The sequence below is a fragment of the Citrus sinensis genome, chromosome 4, assembly GCF_022201045.2.
Source record: "Citrus sinensis cultivar Valencia sweet orange chromosome 4, DVS_A1.0, whole genome shotgun sequence".
Taxonomy (NCBI): Eukaryota; Viridiplantae; Streptophyta; class Magnoliopsida; order Sapindales; family Rutaceae; genus Citrus; species Citrus sinensis.
This window is the reverse complement of record NC_068559.1, coordinates 27,716,273-27,738,090: the sequence shown is the minus strand read 5'-3', so window position 1 is coordinate 27,738,090 and position 21,818 is coordinate 27,716,273. Positions and strand designations below refer to the sequence as shown.

At 37.3% G+C, this 21,818-nt stretch overlaps 2 protein-coding genes and 1 non-coding gene across 4 annotated transcripts; all 3 read left to right on the top strand.

Moving 5' to 3' along the window:
* Positions 1 to 524: 524 nt before the first annotated feature.
* LOC102629193 (homeobox-leucine zipper protein ATHB-13) lies at positions 525 to 2,629 on the top strand. 2 transcript variants are annotated; one of them, XM_052439225.1, is made up of 3 exons: positions 525 to 670; positions 1,129 to 1,505; positions 1,946 to 2,629. In XM_052439225.1, the coding sequence occupies exons 2-3, from the start codon at positions 1,158 to 1,160 to the stop codon at positions 2,321 to 2,323; spliced, it is 726 nt and encodes a 241-aa protein (XP_052295185.1). In that variant the 5' UTR covers positions 525 to 670; positions 1,129 to 1,157; the 3' UTR covers positions 2,324 to 2,629. The 2 variants fall into 2 exon arrangements, with proteins under 2 accessions (XP_052295185.1, XP_006483203.1); XM_006483140.4 differs by having other exon boundaries at positions 550 to 1,030.
* Positions 2,630 to 5,655: 3,026 nt separating this feature from the next.
* Positions 5,656 to 6,426, top strand: LOC102617506 (uncharacterized). Its single transcript, XM_015531674.3, has one exon. The coding sequence runs from the start codon at positions 5,708 to 5,710 to the stop codon at positions 6,299 to 6,301; it is 594 nt and encodes a 197-aa protein (XP_015387160.3). The 5' UTR covers positions 5,656 to 5,707; the 3' UTR covers positions 6,302 to 6,426.
* An 11,741-nt stretch (positions 6,427 to 18,167) lies between these two features.
* On the top strand, positions 18,168 to 18,271 carry LOC127901985 (small nucleolar RNA R71). Its single transcript, XR_008054390.1, has one exon. It is a non-coding gene; the product is annotated as a small nucleolar RNA R71 (small nucleolar RNA).
* Positions 18,272 to 21,818: the final 3,547 nt, after the last annotated feature.

Here is a 21,818-nt window from a genome sequence, read left to right as displayed (position 1 = left end):
TGTACTTCATAAAATTTAATATAATAATGTAAGTCTCAGTAATATATATTTGATTGTAAATATCAATATAATGTCTGCTATAATTGTAAATATATGTGCAATACAATAATCTAGTGGGTACCTAGTATTAAAAAAAAAAAAAAAACAATCGAATCAAAGTGGTTTGCTTCTCATTTTAAAGTTTATTATATATGTTAAAAGACAACTGTCTTCATTGAGATAACACCACTACTTGTCTCTTAAGACTGAGGGCGCAAGAAAACAAAAATATTATTTATATTTATATAAATCACCACAAGTTTTCAACCTTGCAATAATTACCTAGTTACATCGTTTTCATTTGAACACATGGTCATTTGGCTTATGTCACTGCCATATAAAGTGGGGTTTGCGGGGGAAAATTAACAATTTTTAAGTTTCTTTTATCCTTTAGGTATAAAGATGATTGAATAACATAACGTTCTCCAATATTTACCAAAATTACACTAAAAAGGAAAAGAAAAACATATCTTATAATTCCATTTTATAAAAAGAGAACATAAACTATAGAAGATTTTCTCCCACACCCTCCTCAAACCCCCAATATCCCCCCATCCCTCCCTTGCTTTCTTTCATATAAAATGTAATAATTTGTTCACATCAAATAAAATGATCTCTTCCCAGCTTTAAGGTATATAAGCAATCTCTCCCACCAATATTTGCATCTCCTTCCTACATATAAGTTGAAGAAGCTTTAATTTACTTTAAGATCCGTCAAGAGCTTATATTTGCACTTTTTTAAGTCCAGCTCTATTAATTCCTCATCCTTCTTTCTCAAGTTTGAACATGACAGTAAGATCATTACCACAGTTCTTAAGCATATTGGTGGGAAAAGTTTAGCTTAAGCTAGAGCTAGCTAAGGTCATGTCTTGCAATGGGATGGCTTTCTTCCCAACAAATTTCATGCTTCAAACTCCCCATGAAGATGAACATCAAACCCCCACTTCTCTGAATCCAATTCTTCCCTCTTGTGCTCCCCAAGACTTTCATGGTACCCCCTATGTAACTCATTGATATACATATATAACATATATATAATTTGTCTTATAACCGCAGGTTTGAAATAAAATCAATTATGTTTCTGTCCAGGGGTTGCATCTTTCTTAGGGAAGCGATCAATGTCATTTTCAGGGATTGATGCGGGAGAAGAAGCAAATGGGGAGGATGATTTTTCTGATGATGGATCACAAGCAGGAGAGAAGAAGAGGAGGCTTAATATGGAACAAGTGAAGACCCTTGAGAAGAACTTTGAATTGGGTAACAAGCTTGAGCCAGAGAGAAAAATGCAGTTGGCTAGGGCTCTTGGGCTGCAACCAAGACAGGTTGCTATTTGGTTCCAAAACAGGAGAGCCAGATGGAAGACCAAGCAGCTTGAGAAAGACTATGATCTTCTCAAGAGACAATATGAAGCAGTCAAAGCCGACCGCGAAGCACTCCAAGCTCAAAATCAGAAGCTTCATGCAGAGGTTTGTCTTGAATTCCATTGATTTATTTTTGAAATATTACTAGCTTGTTAGTTTGTGGGGTGCAGAGTGATGAATTATTGTATGTTCTTCTAATAATTATATGCACGTTTTTCCATTGAATCTGTAGAATAAAGTTGGAAATCATGTCCTTTTTTTAATGGTTTCATAATTTTTGACCTTTTCATGTATCATGATTTTCAGAACCTTTTAATAACCAGTGGAGGCTTTTTCATAAAGCTTTCTTTTCTCCATCATCATTTCTTTAGCTTTTTGATATATTTATTGGGTAACTGTTTAAAGGTAAATTACGGGTAATCATGGCTAAAACTTTTCTCTTGCATAATTGTCATAGTTTAAATTTCTTATATATTTTGTCTATTGGGAAAATTAGAATTTTCTCTGGTGACACACACTTTGAATGGTTAATTTTATGTTGGCAGATAATGGCTCTGAAAAGCAGGGAGGTGACTGAATCTATAAACCTCAATAAAGAAACTGAGGGGTCTTGCAGCAATAGAAGTGAGAACAGTTCTGATATCAAGTTGGATATTTCAAGGACACCAGCCATTGACAGCCCTATGTCTACTCATCCAACAAGCAGAAACTTGTTTCCAACAAAATCAACATCGTCGGTAAGGCCAACAGTAGCAGCACAACTTTTCCATAACTCATCATCGTCAAGGCCTGATCTTCAATGCCAGAAGATTGAACAGAATATGCAGGGTACTAAAGATCAAGAAAGCCTTAGCAGCATGTTCTGTGGCATGGATGATCAATCTGGATTCTGGCCATGGTTGGAGCAACACAATTTCAGTTGAAATTAATCATCATCGACTCCAAATAAGCTAAGTGTCAAATTGTAATATACCCGTTTCCCTGCACTGCTATGGCAATTTGCTTACCCTAGTTTTTTTCCGTATGAGTTTCTAGTCCATGTTTTGGTACTTGTTAGAGTGGCTTATCAAGTAGAATATAATCAAGTTGAGTACTTTCCATGAGGGCTGAAGATCTTTGTTATGAAGAAATAAAAGGGTATGTGTTTTTGAGTTAAAATGTTATGTTTTGCCAGTTATTTGGATCACGGGCACCGAAAATAAAATCAAAGCGACAATTACATTTTGGTAGTCCTCTTGGCAGCTCTAGCCTCCTGCTACTTGCTATTAGCTAGCATGGGCCATGAAATACAAGAATGCTTCGCTATCTCTTTACATATTGATTAATCTTTCATTGTTTATCCACCCTCTCAGTTGGTTTGGAAACATGTATACATATGTTCATGACTTGTTTTTATTTTCTTTTTACTGTTGAAGAAAATTGAATGGTCACTCGCGGTCCGAAGCGAAATCTTTTGTGATGATGGGTGCTGATTTCATCCTCCGGGCCTACACGGTAACCCAAATGGTGAACAAAATCTACTAGAAGTTATTGAAGTTTTAAAAGCATATAAATAAATAAATAAATAAAGTATATAACGTAAAAGAGGTATCAGACACACATTCCAAGAGAAGAAGACGACAAACAGATATGTGAAAGTGTAGAAGAAACCAAAGGAGAGTTGGAAATGGTCGTTCTCGTGAAGATGACATTGGGCGTGGCATACTGGCTGGCATTAACAGAATTTTTCTTTTTCTTTTTCTTTTTTTTAAAAAAGAAATGAAAATGAAAGTGGAAATGTGAATTGAATGGTTTCAATCCAATTCAAAAGCTATCTAAAGTCTAAACTATTCATTCTACCCAACCCAACTTATGGCGATCAGATTCAGAGAGCAGAGTCAGTACTCAGTCGATTGTCAGTCAACACTGCTCTCTCTTTTTTCCTTTAAATTTTTCTTTCATGTGACCCACTGCCACCCACTCCCTTGCGTCCCACGTTCATTCCCCTCTATTTCAACCCCACTTTCATATTTATCATGTTACACGTCATTCAGTCTCTTTTCACAAACTCCATTCCATTGTTTCTCTCTGAGAGTAGTCACAATTTAGTGTTTCATACTGTAAAAAATGCACATACACTCGCTTAAAATTCTAAGTTAAGCTGTTGCTTTTGCATATAATATACGTAATATGGAGAGGGAATGGATTCATTCATTTACACAAAGCATTATAATGGAAGCTACAAATCAAAGAAAACATTACAACTACTACATTATCATGACACAAATCTTGGGATTCTAAAATCATAACCTCGAGGATTAATTGTTTCCTTGACATGACATTTTTTTTTTCAAAGTTTCCTTAACTTGATACCATATTCAAATAAACTAATGTTTTGCCCACCTGGAATCAATCTGCAAACATGATGAGCATGGAGATTTCACAAATTGCAAATCTAATCCATCACTGCAGAATGGAAGCTAAAAGCGCTTGTGTTGTGCCTTTCGCTTTCAGATTTTACAGTTTGTGGGCACTAACTGTCATAACAGATAATAACTAGACCCTGCCACTCAACATACACGTAACCCAGATTATAAACATGTGACAGAATCTTCAGATATATCCTTCTCAATAATATCTTGAGATATTGAAAAACGAAGATCAAGCAGGTAAGCTCAGCCGCTATATACGCACATTGTTTATTCTTAAATCATGTGACGCTGCAGGTTGATGTAATCTTTGGCATTGGCAACATTGCTGCAAACTAATTTGGCAATTGATGGTAGTTTTAGTGGCCGTATTAAAAATTGTTGTCTGGGAAGACTTTGCCAAGCGGCCACATGCATGGCGGTGTCGATTCCTTTAAGTAAGCATTTAGAAGACTATATTAATATTAACAATGGAATAAAAATAGCCTGGAATTAGTGAGACAGTTCAGTTCCCAGATATATAATTGCTACTTTTAAACTAAGCCAACATGTGAATGCCAATAACATATAAACTGGGTTTTTTTTTTTTTTAATTTTTGGGGGTGGTGTCAACGGCTAACAGAATATAATAACAAGCAACTTTTATTAATTTGCCGAAGTGATCACTTCAGCTGAATCAAACAAATATTTGAAAATGCATCTTACTCATCCATGCACTAACATAATAATAAAAATCAAAGCATTATTCTATTATTATTATTTTATATATACCAAAGTTCGAGGTTGATGCTGATGAATTATTGGTGTCCAGGCTGGGGCTCAAAAGTGGTCCTTGTTTGCATCGGGAAATTTATGAAAATGGTCTAAAATTAGTATTAATTTACGTAATAACTCATTTACCATTTTTCTTATTTTCGATTTTCCGGAGACAAAAAGCAGAATTATGGATAATAACAACTGTAAGACAGACTGTATTGATACATATTTTTTTCTACTAGAGTTACATAAAAAAAAAAAAGTGAATTCTTTTTGTAAATCAATCTTAATTTTGGGTAATTACTGTAAATTTCCGAGGTTACTTGAACAGTATTATAGTAAATTCGCTTGTTTATCTCCGTTTATTTATTTATTTATTTTTGAGGTGCATAAACAACAAACCTTCTGACTTCAGATGTTATGTTTTGGTGGGCTTCGCCAAAACTTCCATCAACAGTAGAACGCCTTTCAGAGCAGTGCTATTAGCACCCCTCTTATATCCTAATGAATCCCCGTCCACGAATTTACAGTTATATCCATGATTAAAGCTACGTATAACTCGACAGAATTTTATTTCTCTGAACTTCTAAGAACACCCACGAATTGCAGACTTCTTGTTACGAACTCTTAAGCACCCACAAATAGCATATCCTCTCTCTCTCTCTCTATATATATTTTTTAATTGATTTCCAAATAATGGAAAGAGTGCGTGGTAACAAATTCTTTTGTCATTTATCTTTGTACTCGTAATTTGCTTTCGTTTGATGAGTGACGAACAGTTGTCCATTGATTTACTGCTTCAAAATTACCAGAACATTGTCCGATCCATCATTTGTGCCACCCCGTTTTCTTTTTTTTTTTTTCATTTAACGCCACTATTGGGTCAATATATTTTAGTAGGTTCAATAAGATAACGGGTGGCAAGAGGATTCTTGAGGAGTGTCAATAGTGTCACCGTTTGGGTTTAGGCTAACGCTTCTACTTATCAGCCCATGGGGCCACTCAATAAAAATGGGTTGTTTCTGACTTGCCACGTGTCAAAAACTCGTCCACCGAAACTCGCATGCAATCTCTCTTCACAAATCAACCGACGAAGATGCCTTTACCCTCTGTTTGATTAACGGATAAAGTAAGGCGCCCACCATGGCATCCACCAGAATTCTCTCCCCAACCGCCGCCGCCGCCGCCGCCGCCGGTATCACCCACAAGTCCATCTATCTCTTCTCCAAACCCCCCTCCCCATCCTCATTCCCCACTTTCACAGTCACACATAACAGACCAATCACCAAGTTAAGCGTGTCCTCTCCTCCCAACGAAACCCCAATCACCACCAGCACCACAACCACCAATAAAGAAACCGTCTTCTTCGATGGTGGGGCACACTACGGCGACCTCTTAGCCAACCTGCTTCTGGGTTTCACTCTTTTTTGGCTACCCTTGACTCTAGCAGCAGTTTCAAGAGCTTTTAACTTGAGATACAGGTTTACAAACCTGCGGGTGACGGTTATTTCAGGATGGACGGGGGAGGATAGGAGTGACTTCTCTTACAAAGTGATCAAGGACGTGCAAGTAGTGCCGAGGTTTATTGGTGACTGGGGTGACATTATCATTACATTGAAAGATGGTACTAAGGTTGATCTCAGAAGTGTCCCTAAGTTTAGAGAGATTGCCAAGTATTGTGTCTCCATGGCTGAGCAGCCTGTCGTTTTCAAAGAAACTGGCCCTAAAGGGTTCTGACGCCTGAGGATTAATAGTTTTGTAAAAAAAATAATAATAATTTCATTTTTTCCTTTGCCCTTTGAAGATGTGTAAATTTTGTTTATGGTAATTTGGTTGAATGTTGGAATCCATGTTTTATAGTACTTTTCATCGTAAAGATCGTTCAAGTTCACTTATTTTATCATGAATTCATTTCATTTCAGTTACATTACCTGATAGTTCCAAGCAAGACTAGTTAAAGAGAAGGGGCCTTATTATGAATTTCGTAAATAATGTTCAATTTTATCATATTCAAACTTTCTTTTTTGAATTATTATCAGGTTGAAACTTGAATGTTCGCCTTCCTGTCTGAGTTTTGTATTCCGAGGTTGTGGGGTGGGAAATTAATAATTTAATAAGTAAATTTCAATTTCAGTTAGAATATATCAATTCTTGAGGCAGAGCCGACAGATTTTGAATTGATTGATTGGGGAGATTGTGACCATTTGGTAACATAGTACATGGGAGATTAAGAATTAGCTTGGATATTGCTGTAAGGTTGCAATCTTGGTGTATTAAGAAAGACAAGTGATGGAATGCGAAGGTGCTAGATCGGGTGGACAAACGGCTCTCAGGATGGAATGCGAAGCATCTCTCTTTTGCTGGAAGGCTGACCCTTACTCAAGCGGTAATCCAAGCCTTGCCAATTTACTCTATGCAAACCACAATGATTCCGCGAGGCACTCAAGAAAAAATCAATCGCATTTCTCGCCGATTTATTTGGAGTGGGAATAGCGAGAGGAAGAGCATGGCCATGGCTAGTTGGGAAAGAATCTGTCAACCTAAAATGGTAGGCGGGCTTGGCTTAAAAAATCTTCGCCACATCAATGATGCGCTTTTGATGAAGATTGGGTGGAATATTATTGTGTCTCCTACTAGCCTGTGGATTAAAGTGTTATGCTCTAAATACGGCGTTGAGAATGATAACCTCCCCACAGAGCTACCTACAAAATATGGTTCTTATGTGTGGCGTGCAGTGGGTACGGTTTGGCATAAAGTTTTGCAAGGGATTTGTTGGCAAGTTGGAGATGGGTCAAGAGTTCGGTTTTGGAAAGATTGTTGGGTTAGGCAAAATGTCAGTTTGAAGGATTATGTTGTGAGGCCGGTGCCGAGTCATATGCTGGAAAATTCGATTAGGGATTATGTGAACGATCATGGGCAATGGAATTGGGTTACTTTCAGTAATTATCTTCCTCATAGCTTAGTGTTTGCTATTGCGGCCATTATGCCACCTTGTGTCGAGGGTGGTATGGACCGTATATTTTGGGGCTTCTCGACTAAGGGTAATTTTACAGTGAAATCAGCTTATCAAAATATTTCAAACAGAGCCTCCAGTCATATTGGACCAAGATGGGAACTTATTTGGAGCTGGAAAGGGCCACAAAGTGTCAAAACCTTCATGTGGTTGGCTATTCAAAACAAGTTAAAGACCAAAGCTGAGCTTGCTAGAAGACACATTTTGACAGAAAATCAATGTGAGAGATGCAAAGTTTGTATGGAAGACTCCCTTCATGCCCTTAGAGATTGTGTGGCTGCCAAACGTATTTGGTTAGATATAGTCTCGTGTAGATTACGAGGAAGTTTTTTCTCTTCAAACTTAGAGGATTGGATTATTACTAATTTAAAGCCGAACTGTTATGATTGTAATGGAGTTGACTGTTGTGCAAATTTTAATGTACTCGCAAGCGTACGAATCTATTGTAGTATAGATCTATGGTGACGAGTGTCGATCCCACGAGGAGGTGGATTTTAATTGTGTAGAATTAATGTTGTAAATGGGTTGTTGGATTTATGGTGGAAATAATTTGGTATATGCTAAAACTTAAATTAAAATGGCGAGAATAAATTGAAGATAATTCTATTGAAATGACGTACTTGGGTATCTGGATCCGTATCAACATGCATCATGGGCTAAATAATCCGTATTAATGCCAATTAAATCATGAGGGGGGAATCCACACCTCATGAACCACGCTCTAATCAATATGGTGCTAAGGGCTTATCGTGCCAAATAATAATAACCTTATACTAGAGAGCCGGTGTAACCAAGGCGGTACTAGACAAGATTAGTATTATTTGTCGACGAGAAGTCAAAACATCCACAAAAACTAGAGGGGAAGAGAAAGTAAATTTACCAAATTAAGCCCATGACACATGTTGAGACTTCACCTTCAACCCAAGCTTGAAAGAAAATTAGCCACTCATAATTGAACTAGGGGCAAAATGGGAATTTATTAAAATACGAAGAAAATACAAGATGGAGAGGGAATTACAGAAAATGGATCCCAAAAATGGATTCAGAGATATCCAATTAGGGGGGGGAGGCCCCCTTTTTATAGATACATGGAGTAAATCATGGCCATCGGATTAAAAACAGTTTGGACGCTCAGGATTGCGCCACGTCATCAGTCAACAGTCCACGGTTTGACCACGCGGATGAACAGTAACACGGTTTGACCCGACTTTGAACAGTAACGCGGTTTGACCCGGATGAACAGTAACGCGGTTTGGTTGAAAATAATCCTGTGTGATGCATGCACCGTACGCGAGATTTTTCGTCCACTGATATGCTGCCACGTCACCATCAACAGTACATAAGAATTTTAGTCCAACAGGATCGTGACACCTCATCAGTCAATGCCACATCATCGGTCAATGCCACGTCATCATCCGTCTATGTGAACAGTGTCGTGAATAGTAACGTATACAGTACCGTACACGTGAATAGTACCGTACATGTGAATAGTGCCATTTTTCCTTTTATGCTCCTCTTAAGGTTTTCGACCGTCCTGAGTTCAAAAGTGATGTCCGTTTTGCCGTCTGATCCTCCTTTATTGTGAAATGACTATAATGCCCCTAAAATACATAAAATACTTAATTAAAATAAAACACATGTAATTAAATCACAAGAAGGTTAAATATATAAAAGTAAGGGTTGTTAGTAAGACTTAAAATGTAAAATGACGGTTTTCTCCTTTATAAATATGCATTTTCTAACACTCAACACACCCCCCAACCAGCTTATTGCTAGTCCCTAGCAAATAAAGCGAAAACAAAATTCAAATTCAAAATAATTTTTTTTTTGTTTTAATAGAAACACTCGTATTTATTCCATCAGATTAATGATAGCAATCAAATAAAAGTATAAGCATTATCTCCAGTCTAAAGCAACATCACACCCACATCAACCATCCACATGAATTAGCCCAGTAGACTTTGTTTTAGCTACTCTCAAGAATGACATGTCAAACCCCAAAATCTCACTGGAAGTGGTGACACTCTCACAAAGAAATTAAAACCCAATAAACATAGTCACTCCAATGAATGGTAATTGAGAGAGAAAATAATAAAGAAATGATATCACATGCTCTCACCAAGATGAAATAAATATGCCCTCAGCTTATAAATAATACGATCTCAAGTCAAATAAAATGTTAGTCAACCCACTTTATTTATCTTTTTTTTTTTTTTTTATGCATCACTACATCTTTTTAGCCCATATAACTAGCTTCTACTTCAAACTATAGTTCCCTAAAATCAAGAAGGACTTTTATTAGGACGTAACGTAGGCTAGGGATATGGCTAACAAAGAAAGGAAATAAGGAAAACAAAGTGTATGTTTGAGAAAAATGCAGAATTTTTTTTTTTTTTTTGGAAGTTGCAAGGTGGATTTCACCTATTATTGTTATTTTTATTCTTTTGAAACAACAACTTTTGTTTTGTTTTGTTTTTTTTTTTTTTTTTTTTGCTTTTATTTGGCATAACTTCACTGAACAACATAATTATTTACATTTTCTCAAACATAAATAGGGATGGGACTTAAAAGACATTGGGTAATACTCCAAATCGGAGTGGGTCAAGATGATAAGTTGACAAAGAAAAGGTTTTTTTTTTTTTTTTTTTTTTTTTTTTTTAAAGGCTCAAAAGGGGTAACTATGGATATTTAATAACAGGGATGGCTAGAAAGGCTCAAACGGATCAAAGATGGCCTTTCCATCGTCTTTTAGGGCTCTAAATAATTATCCATATCTACTAGTTAGATGGGCCTCCCAATGTAGTAACACACATTTTTTTCTTTTTTCTTTTTTTTTTTAATTTTACCATTTTTTTTAAAGGGTTAACTCAAAAGAAATCTAGAGATCGTGTATAAAATAATAAACTGCTAAGCTGTATAGAGAATGGGCAAAAGGGTTACTCTCCAAGAAAATGATAGGCTCAACAACTCACTTGGCACTTATTATGACATGTTCATTCCTTCAAGCAACTCACATTTGTCTCCGACATCAACATGTAAAGTAGCAAACATAGCGTAACATCACTTAAGACCAAAGATAATACAAATACTAAAATTTGAAATTAATCATGTCATCCAATGTTAAAACAAATCACACATTTTTTTTTTTTAAACATCATTCTACCCCCCAACCTATTCTAAACATGAAAGGAAAATATGCATGCAGAAATGTGAAAATGATGTATAAAAACTAATTAGAAAAGTTACACGTAAAATGATAGAAAACGAAAATGATTTTTTTTTTTTTAAAAGAAGATGCGTTTCTAGAGGAACTACACTCCATATTCAGCCATCTTCGACTCAAAAGTTGGAAAATGTATATTTATAGAGGAGAAATTAAAGAAGAAAAATAAACATAAACACATAATAAAGAAAAAGAAAATGTCTGAATTTTTTTATTTTATTTTATTTTTTTTGAATTTTTTTTTTCAAACAATGAAGATGCGTTTCTAGAGTAACTACACTCCATATTCAGCCATCTTCAACACAAAAAGTTAGCAACAGTTAGTTTCTACAACAAAAAATTAGTAAAAACTTAACCAAAATTTCACAATTGTCGACTATTCCCTCCCCCCAACCAGAACGAAACATTGTCCTCAATGTTTGAAATGAAAGAAGTAGAGTTTAGAAGACATCACCTGGGTGGTGCAACACAGAAGAAAATATTTACAGGCGGAGAGTTAAATCTAATTTGTACTTCTTACTGCTGCTACTGTTACCATCATTATTTGGACGCTCCAACACAAAGGTCCAGGGGTCTGGCTCCGGTCTATAAGCTTGTAATAGATCCAGTAGCTCATTAGCAGTGTGAGCACAAATAAAGAGTTTTTTCACATTAGCGGGAATGAAATAGTTTTTTATTGCATGGTTAAGAAATGCGATAAAGCCATCATAAAAGTTATTGACATTTAACAAACCGATGGGTTTCTGGTGAATGTGTAGATGGGCCCAAGATGCTAGTGTCATAAGTGCCTCTAGTGTTGCAAGATCTCCTGGAAGGAAAACAAAAGCATCAGCATGATTAAGCATTTCAGTTATTCTTTCTTGCATACCTGAGACGACTAACTCTTCTCCAGTTGATGAGTCAGACGAACTGCCCAATGGTTTTAGGACTCTTGGGATGATGCCTAACACTTGACTTCCTCTGATAAAAGCTGCTTCGGAGACCATTTTTGATAACCCTCGGTTACCTCCTCCATACACCAAATGTAAATTTCTCGCTGCTATGCTTCGACCAAGATCTATGGCTGCCTCAACGAACTCTTTATGTTTGCCATAGGTAAATCCAGAAAGCACACAAATGTTCTTGAATTGTCTATTGGGAGTACCTGCCATTGGAATATTTCTCAAAAACAATTTGTGAGTGTTTGACAAAAGAAATCACATTTAAGAGTCTTGGTGATAGTGGATCACAGTTATGTATGAGGTAACATGTCAGTGTCAAATAACGCGTAAAGCACGTGGCTCGCTAGTCAAAAAGGAAGCAGTAAAAGGGAAAAAGAAAACAGTAATAAGGAAAAAACAAACAGTAATAAAATTTTTAAAGACAATAATGCACACAATAAAACAATAGTGAAATAAAATAACAGTAAAGTGAAAGGATATTTACAGGTAGTTGCGACTGTGGCTCACATCTTCCTCTGGTTCTACGTCCAGAAACGGCTTGAACGCCCTCTATGGGTCGAGGATAGGCTTCCTATCCAGTTTTCTTATAAACTGGCAAACAGGGTCGTTTATAGTCAGATTCCCGAGACTATATCGTGCATGCTCTTTCTGGAATAATGGCCATAACTGGAGAATCGCTCCTTGCACATATCCACTCGGATGCGTTTCAAGAGACAAAAGGATATCATCCAATGACTCCTTATTCAAGCCATCCCTAATGAATTGAATCTTATCTTCCCTGTTATCAGACACCATTCCTAAAGAACATGGGTTTTTATTGCAACTCATTCTGGCACACTTATGACAAGCAACAGAAATTCTTCGAGCTCGTCGTTTTCTTGCATAATTTCCTTTACCACAACCAGGCATGTATGCAATAAATTTTGGAGGTAACTCACCTGCCGATCGTACTTTAGCCTCGATTAACCAACGGATGTCAGCAGGTATGTTATTCCTCATGAGTAATCGCATGCGTTCGGACCGAGCTTTATAGATCGTAAGGAGGGCATTCTGAGGAAGTGAAGGGAATCGCTTGTGAAGCTTCGCTAGAATCTCGTTTCTGTCCATACCTTCGCCTCAGAATATCAGTTATTATGGGAAACTGAAGTAACCGACTTGATTGTCACGGAGTACCGTTATCCGCCACTTCACCGGGGTAACAAACTAAAGCACACAAACAGAAAAACAAATTAAAACACACAAAGAAAATTAAAATCGTCCTCTTATTGAATTTACCTCAAGCTCCAACTGGATGTCGTAAACACTTCTCTCAATGTCTCTGAGTTGGCTTTCTAAACCCTCAACATAGGCTACTAACTCTGGTGGTTGTAGAGTCCAAATGCGTTGTGTTTTACAAAATTGAATCTGTCTTTTGAGATGAGTTTTGACACGTTGAAGTGGTTTAAGAATGTTCAGGAGGAACGGTCTAAGTATGAGACTCATGATTAAAAATGATAAGAGAAAACTTAATGGTAAAATAAACACACTTATGCAAAAACAATTTCAATTAGCAAAAGAATAATAATAAAAAGAAAGAAAGAAAAATCAAATCAACGAATAGAAAAAAAAAATCAATTCAAATTTGGTGGGTCACTCAAATTTATTTCGGTGTCTTCTTCATGTGGTTGGTACTCTAGATATGGCTTTAATCTTTGACCATTAACTTTAAACGTGACACCGTTCTTTGGGTCCTTAATTTCAATTGCCCCATGTGGAAAAACAGTATGAACAATAAATGGGCCAGACCAACGAGAGTGTAACTTACCTGGGAATAGGTGCAAGCGAGAATTGAACAAAAGCACTTTCTGACCTGGAGTGAAAGATTTTCTCATAATGTGCTTGTCATGAAAGACTTTCATTCGTTGCTTGTAAATCTTGGCATTTTCGTATGCATCATTGCGAATTTCTTCAAGTTCTGCCAGTTGTAATCTTCTTTCTGAGCTGGCATGCTGCATATCAAAGTTGAACTTCTTGATGGCCCAATATGCACGATGTTCGAGTTCCACAGGTAGGTGGCAAGCTTTTCCATACACTAGCCTGTAGGGTGACATCCCAATCGGGGTCTTGAAAGCCGTTCTATATGCCCATAAGGCATCATCAAGTCTTAATGACCAATCTTTTCTGTCCGGCCTCACCGTTTTTTCTAATATGTGCTTTATTTCTCGATTGGAGATCTCAACTTGGCCACTGGTTTGCGGATGATACGGGGTCGCCACTTTGTGTGTGATTGAATACTTTGTCAAAAGAGCTTTGAATGCTTTGTTACAAAAGTGGGCACCACCATCACTGATTATCGCTCGTGGGAATCCAAAGCGTGAAACAATGTTGCTTTTCAAAAATGCTATCACCACCTTGTGATCATTGGTCCTACATGGAATTGCTTCTACCCATTTTGAGACGTAGTCAACACCAACCAATATGTATTGATGGCCAAAAGAAGGGGGAAAGGGTCCCATGAAGTCGATACCCCATACGTCAAAAATCTCAACCACTAAAATTGGATTTAGTGGCATCATGTTCCTTCGTGTAATGCTCCTCATTCGTTGACACCTATCACATGAAGAACAAAAAGTGTAAGCGTCTCGAAATAGTGTTGGCCAATAGAAACCACATTGTAAAACTTTAGTCGCTGTTTTCTTAGCACTGAAATGGCCTCCACAAGCTTGTTCATGGCAGAATGAAAGGATATTCTGAATTTCATTTTCTGGGACACATCGTCTAACAATTTGGTCTGCACAATACTTGAACAAATACGGGTCATCCCAAAAGAAATTCTTTATTTCCGCAAAGAATTTGATCTTGTCTTGCTTGGTCCAATGCTCTGGAAGTTTACCTGTAACAAGATAATTAACTATATCAGCATACCAAGGTAATACTTCCACACTCATTAATTGTTCATCTGGAAATGACTCATTTAATATTAATGGCTCTGTAATTGTGTCAAAGTGAAGACGAGAGAGATGGTCCGCCACAACATTTTCTGACCCTTTCTTATCTTTGAATTCCAAGTCAAATTCCTGCAAAAGTAACACCCAACGAATTAGTCTAGCTTTTGCATCTTTCTTTGTGAGAAGATATTTAAGAGCAGCATGATCTGTGAACACAATTATTTTACAACCAATGAGATAAGATCGAAATTTTTCCAATGCAAACACTACTGCTAGCATTTCTTTTTCAGTAGTTGAATAGTTCAACTGTGCATCATTCAATGTCATACTAGCATAGTAAATAACATGAGGAATTCGATCAACTCTTTGTCCTAAAACTGCTCCTACTGTATAATCAGATGCATCACACATGAGCTCAAATGGTAAGCTCCAGTTTGGGGCCTGAATGATGGGTGATGATGTCAACAACTGTTTTAATTTTTCAAACGCCATGAGACATGAATCATTAAAGATAAAAGGTACATCCTTAGCAAGTAAATTGCATAAGGGTCTAGAAACTTTGCTAAAATCTTTAATGAAACGTCTATAGAAACCAGCATGCCCAAGGAAAGATCTTACTTCTCTGACTGTTTTGGGTGGAGGAAGATTAGAAATGAGATCCACCTTGGCTTTGTCAACCTCAATACCTTTACTCGAAATGATGTGACCGAGAACAATACCTTGTTTTACCATAAAATGGCATTTCTCCCAATTTAAGACTAAGCTCTTCTCGGTACATCTCTGCAGAACTAGCGTTAGATGATGTAAACATTGATCAAACGAGTCACCAAAGACAGAAAAGTCATCCATAAAGACTTCAAGGAATCGTTCAACCATATCAGAAAAAATGCTCAACATACATCGTTGAAATGTAGCAGGTGCATTACATAATCCAAATGGCATTCTCCTATATGCAAATGTGCCAAAAGGGCAAGTGAAAGTAGTTTTCTCTTGATCTTTTGGTGCTATGGGAATCTGATTATATCCTGAGTAACCATCTAGAAAGCAATAAAATTCGTGGCCTGCTAATCTATCAAGCATTTGATCGATAAATGGTAAAGGAAAATGATCTTTACGTGTGACAGAATTCAATTTTCTATAATCAATGCATACACGCCATCCTGTAGTTACTCTAGTTGGTATCAATTCATTATCGGCATTCGTAACTACTGTGACTCCTGACTTTTTGGGGACAACTTGTATAGGACTGACCCATGAACTATCAGAAATGGGGTAAATGATACCTGCATCTAATAGCTTAAGGACTTCAGTTCTAACCACTTCTTTCATATTAGGATTTAACCGACGTTGCATTTCCCTAGTAGATTTAGCATTTTCATCAAGGTGAATGTAATGCATGCAGTCTACTGGATTTATACCTTTGATGTCTGCTATGGTCCATCCTAATGCTCCTTTGTGCTCTTTTAAAATATCCAACAACTTACCTTTTTGTTCATCATTGAGGGATGATGAGATGATTACCGGCAGAGAACTTTCTTCTCCCAAAAATGCATATTCCAAAGTGTTGGGTAATGGTTTGAGCTCGAGTTTCGGTGGTGATTCTGATGATGGGATGAGTTTCTTCTCTGATGGTGCTAGTTGTTCAACTCTTGACTTCCATTTATTAGTGTCCATAGATGGTGCTGAGTCAAGTAGGGCATTGACCTCTTCGACCGATCTGTCAATATCAAAATCAAAATCAAAACCAAAGTGAGTTAAACATGTTTGTAAAGGATCATCACTAAGGTTTGAAAGAAAAGTGTCATCAACTAATGCTTCGATTAAATCCACATCAACAATTCCATCATCTGCACTGTGAGGTTGTTTGGCAATGTTGAAGATGTTCAGCTCCATAGTCATGTTGCCGAAGGACAACTGCATATTTCCAGTTCTACATTGAATGTGAGCATCCGCAGTTGCCAAGAAAGGTCGGCCTAGAATAATGGGGATGTGCTTCCTTGAATCCTGTATTGGTTGAGTGTCAATTACAATGAAGTCAACAGGAAAATAAAATTTGTCTACCTGGATAAGCACGTCCTCCACAATACCACGAGGTATTTTTGTGGACCGATCTGCAAGTTGTAACACCACTGGAGTTGGGTGTAATTCTCCCAGTCCAAGTTTCACGAAAACAGAGTAAGGCAACAAATTTACACTAGCTCCTAAATCCAACAAAGCATTCTCAATTGTGTGGTTCCCTATACTACATGAGATAGTGGGGGAGCCTGGGTCTTTGCATTTTAAAGGAATTTTATGTTGGAGTATAGAACTAACGTTTTCTGTTAAAAATGCCTTCTTTTGAACATGCATGTTTCTCTTTTTAGTACACAAATCTTTAAGAAACTTGGCATAAGATGGAACTTGCTTTATAGCATCAAGTAAAGGGATGTTAACACTTACCTGTTTGAAGATTTCGAGAATCTCACCTGTAGATTTTTCCTTTTTTCCTTTCGCTAACCTCTGAGGAAATGGAGCTTTGGGAACGTATTCTCGTGGGTTGGCTTCTTCTCTCTCCTCCGGTGGTGAGTCCTCAACGTTCACAGGTACAATTTGATTTTCCTTTGTCACCGGCATCTCTACTTTGTTGTCGATTTCTTTTCCTTTTCGCAAGGTCATTATTGCTTTGACCTCTCCATGCTGCTGTGGTGAACTGGTACTCGCTTCATGCACTCCTTTAGGATTAGGCACTGGTTGACTTGGAAATTTTCCTTTCTCAACAGTCATTGCCAAGGTCTGAACTGAAGAAGCGAGTTGTCCCACCATCTTCTCCAGGCTTGAAACTGATTGAGCTTGTGAGTTGAAGCCTGCTCTCAACTCATTTCGTAGTCCATCAATGGTGCGGTTCTGTTGCTCAATCGTGGAGTGAGTAAGATTCTTGAGATTCTGGAATGAATCCTCCCATGGTCTGGGTTGAGAGTAATTCTGGTTTTGATTGTATGGTCTAAATGGGGGCTGAGAGGCTTGAGAATTTTGAGCAATTTGTTGCATTGGTGGAGCTGGAGCTGCTGGTCCATTCTGTTGGAATCCTTGAGACCATGAAAAATTGGGGTGGTCTCTCCATCCAGGGTTATATGTGTTGGAGTATGGGTTGTAATTCGATGGTTTTCTCATTACACCTATGGCATTGGCTTGATCTGAGTATGAGTCATGGTCATGTGCCTCTGTTGATTTAGCAGTCGATAACGATGCTATTTGTCGAGAGAGACCTTCAATTATCGCTTTGACTTCTTTGATTTCTGAATTTGATTCGCCAATTTGAACCTCATTCACTCCTTTAATTCTTCTAGTATTCCTGAGTGATCGACTCCGTTGTTGGGAATTATCCGCTTGTCGCTGGAAAAATTCCCAAATCTCTGATGCACTTTTTGACATTAGCTCTCCTCCACTTGTTGCCATTAGCCATTCTTGCACATTTGGTAGTAATCCCTCCAAAAAGTATTGGCATTGGTGCCATTTCTCGTATCCATGATGTGGACACTTCAAGAGTAGCCCATTGAATCGCTCCCATGTTTCGAAAAACTGCTCGTCCTCTCTTTGGGTAAACTCCGAGATTTCCCTGCGAATAGCATTGGTTTTATGCACTGGGAAATATTTATTCAAAAATTTTGTTACCATTTGTTCCCATGATGAAATGCTATTAGCAGGCAATGTATTAAGCCATGAACGAGCTCTATCCTTTAAAGAAAATGGGAATAATCTGAGTTTAACATCATCGTCTGAAAAATTCTCATATTTAAATGTTTGACAAATAGCATGAAAATCATTCAAATGATTATATGGGTCCTCATTTTCTAAGCCATAGAATGTGGGGAGACAATTTAGCACACTAGGTTTTAGTTCAAAGCTCCTAGCAGCTACATTTGGGTATCTTATGCATGATGTGCTCAAATTAGCTAAGGGACTAAAATAGTCCTTAAATGGCCTCTCCTGTGGTGCTTGTAAATCCATTCCAAATTTATTTTTAATGTGCTTTTGTGTGCGAATTGTTTTCTCAAGTTCAAGGTCTATAGGTTCAAGATTAGGTAATAATGACCTACGACCATGCATGCAAAATAAATAAAATGAAAATGAAGATGGAACAAAATAAATACAAATAAAATAAAGAAGAGAGAGAAATTACAATACTAACCTTATTGCGCTATTACAACCTTTCTATAAAAATACACAAAAATAAATACGTGAAAAAAAATTAAATTAATAAAATAAACAAAAATTACAAAGAAAAAATAAATAAATTGAAAATTAAATTACAAAATTTTAAAGAAGAGAAAAAGAAAAGAAATACTAACCTTTATATGTAGATTCACTTTTTTTTTCTTTTTCTTTTTTTTAATAGAAAAAGAAATTATTCACAAAAATTAATTCTATGAATTAAAATTACTTACCTCCCCGGCAACGGCGCCAAAAACTTGTTGTGCAAATTTTAATGTACTCGCAAGCGCACGAATCTATTGTAGTATAGATCTATGGTGATGAGTGTCGATCCCACGAGGAGGTGGATTTTAATTGTGTAGAATTAATGTTGTAAATGGGTTGTTGGATTTATGGTGGAAATAATTTGGTATATGCTAATACTTAAATTAAAATGGCGAGAATAAATTGAAGATAATTCTATTGAAATGACGTACTTGGGTATCTGGATCCGTATCAACATGCATCATGGGCTAAATAATCCGTATTAATGCCAATTAAATCATGAGGGGGGAATCCACACCTCATGAACCACGCTCTAATCAATATGGTGCTAAGGGCTTATCGTGCCAAATAATAATAACCTTATACTAGAGAGCCGGTGTAACCAAGGCGGTACTAGACAAGATTAGTATTATTTGTCGACGAGAAGTCAAAACATCCACAAAAACTAGAGGGGAAGAGAAAGTAAATTTACCAAATTAAGCCCATGACACATGTTGAGACTTCACCTTCAACCCAAGCTTGAAAGAAAATTAGCCACTCATAATTGAACTAGGGGCAAAATGGGAATTTATTAAAATACGAAGAAAATACAAGATGGAGAGGGAATTACAGAAAATGGATCCCAAAAATGGATTCAGAGATATCCAATTAGGGGGGGGAGGCCCCCTTTTTATAGATACATGGAGTAAATCATGGCCATCGGATTAAAAACAGTTTGGACGCTCAGGATTGCGCCACGTCATCAGTCAACAGTCCACGGTTTGACCACGCGGATGAACAGTAACACGGTTTGACCCGACTTTGAACAGTAACGCGGTTTGACCCGGATGAACAGTAACGCGGTTTGGTTGAAAATAATCCTGTGTGATGCATGCACCGTACGCGAGATTTTTCGTCCACTGATATGCTGCCACGTCACCATCAACAGTACATAAGAATTTTAGTCCAACAGGATCGTGACACCTCATCAGTCAATGCCACATCATCGGTCAATGCCACGTCATCATCCGTCTATGTGAACAGTACCGTACACGTGAATAGTACCGTACATGTGAATAGTGCCATTTTTCCTTTTATGCTCCTCTTAAGGTTTTCGACCGTCCTGAGTTCAAAAGTGATGTCCGTTTTGCCGTCTGATCCTCCTTTATTGTGAAATGACTATAATGCCCCTAAAATACATAAAATACTTAATTAAAATAAAACACATGTAATTAAATCACAAGAAGGTTAAATATATAAAAGTAAGGGTTGTTAGTAAGACTTAAAATGTAAAATGACGGTTTTCTCCTTTATAAATATGCATTTTCTAACACTCAACACACTGGGCGGTAATTTTTGGCACAACAATCTGGCGGTTGTGGTTTTGGAGGAACCAAGCTCTGTTTAAGAATGTGCAGAGGAGCAATCAGAACATCACGTTAGATATTATGACCAGAGTTGAAAATTCTCATAAAACCATGAGGGCTTTGATCAAGCCTGGAGCTTAAAAAATGGTTAAATACTTTGGATGGAAACCTCCCCCTGAAAACGTTTTCAAATTGAATACTGATGGGGCCTGCAAAAGGATGAATATGGCAGCTGCAGGTGGGTTGATAAGAAATGCCAATGGGAAGTGGATTGCTGGATTCTGTGCGAATATTGGAATTAGTTCGGTTACCAATGCTGAACTTTGGGGTTTATTCTATGGTCTTGACCTGGCTTGGAAGGTGGGTATTCGGTCTTTGTTGGTTGAAGTTGACAGCAAGTGCATCATTGATCTACTTGCAGACACGAGTAATAGCCCTAATAATTTTTCTTCAGTCATTCAAAGTATCAGAAGGCTCATCAACAGAGAATGGCATGTGTGCATTAGCCATATTTATCGTGAAGCAAACTTTGCAGCGGATTTTCTGGAAAATTTAGCAATAAGGCAACCTCTTGGCTTCCATTTCCTTCACAATCCTCCTAGTGGTGTTGTTAATTGCTTATTTCACGACATGTACGGGAATGCTTTCCCGCGTTTTGTCTCGGTTTAGCCTTGTTTGGCTCCCTTTTATATCAAAAAAAAAAGAAAGACAAGTGATGCTTATTGTTACGTGTCTCTGCTGGATTTCTACCTATGAGACGAGTTGCTTATTTGTTTTCAATTGCAACTTCACAACCAATGGCCCTTTGGTCAAATAAGAGAAGTTTTACACTTATAATGTTAAGTGTAAGAGTTCGAGCCTCCATAAAAGTATTATGGAGGTTAATTTCAGTACTCCCTCAATTATCAACTAATTGAGTGGAGACAATCTTCCCTTAAGAAATGTGAGTGAGTGGAGTAGGCACTACTCAAATATTAGAAAGAGTTTAAAGTATTTGGGCAAGTGTTTTAGTGGGTTAATGTATGACGGCGGTCCCAGTTACAAAAGTAGGTACTCCTCAATTATTAAAGAGAGTTTAAAGTATCTGAGCAAGTGTTTTAGTAGGTTAATGTATGACGGTGGTCCCAGTTACAAAATGTGAGCTAGTGGAGTATGCACTCATTCCGATTACGAAAAAATGTGAGTGAGTGAAATAGACACTTCTCGAATATTAGAGAGAGTTTAAAGTTTTTGGACAAGTGTTTCAGTGGGTTAATGTATGATGGTGGTCCCAGTTACGAAATGTGAGTGAGTAGAGTAGGTACTCCTCGAATATTAAAGAGGGTTTAAAGTATATAAACAAGTGCTTT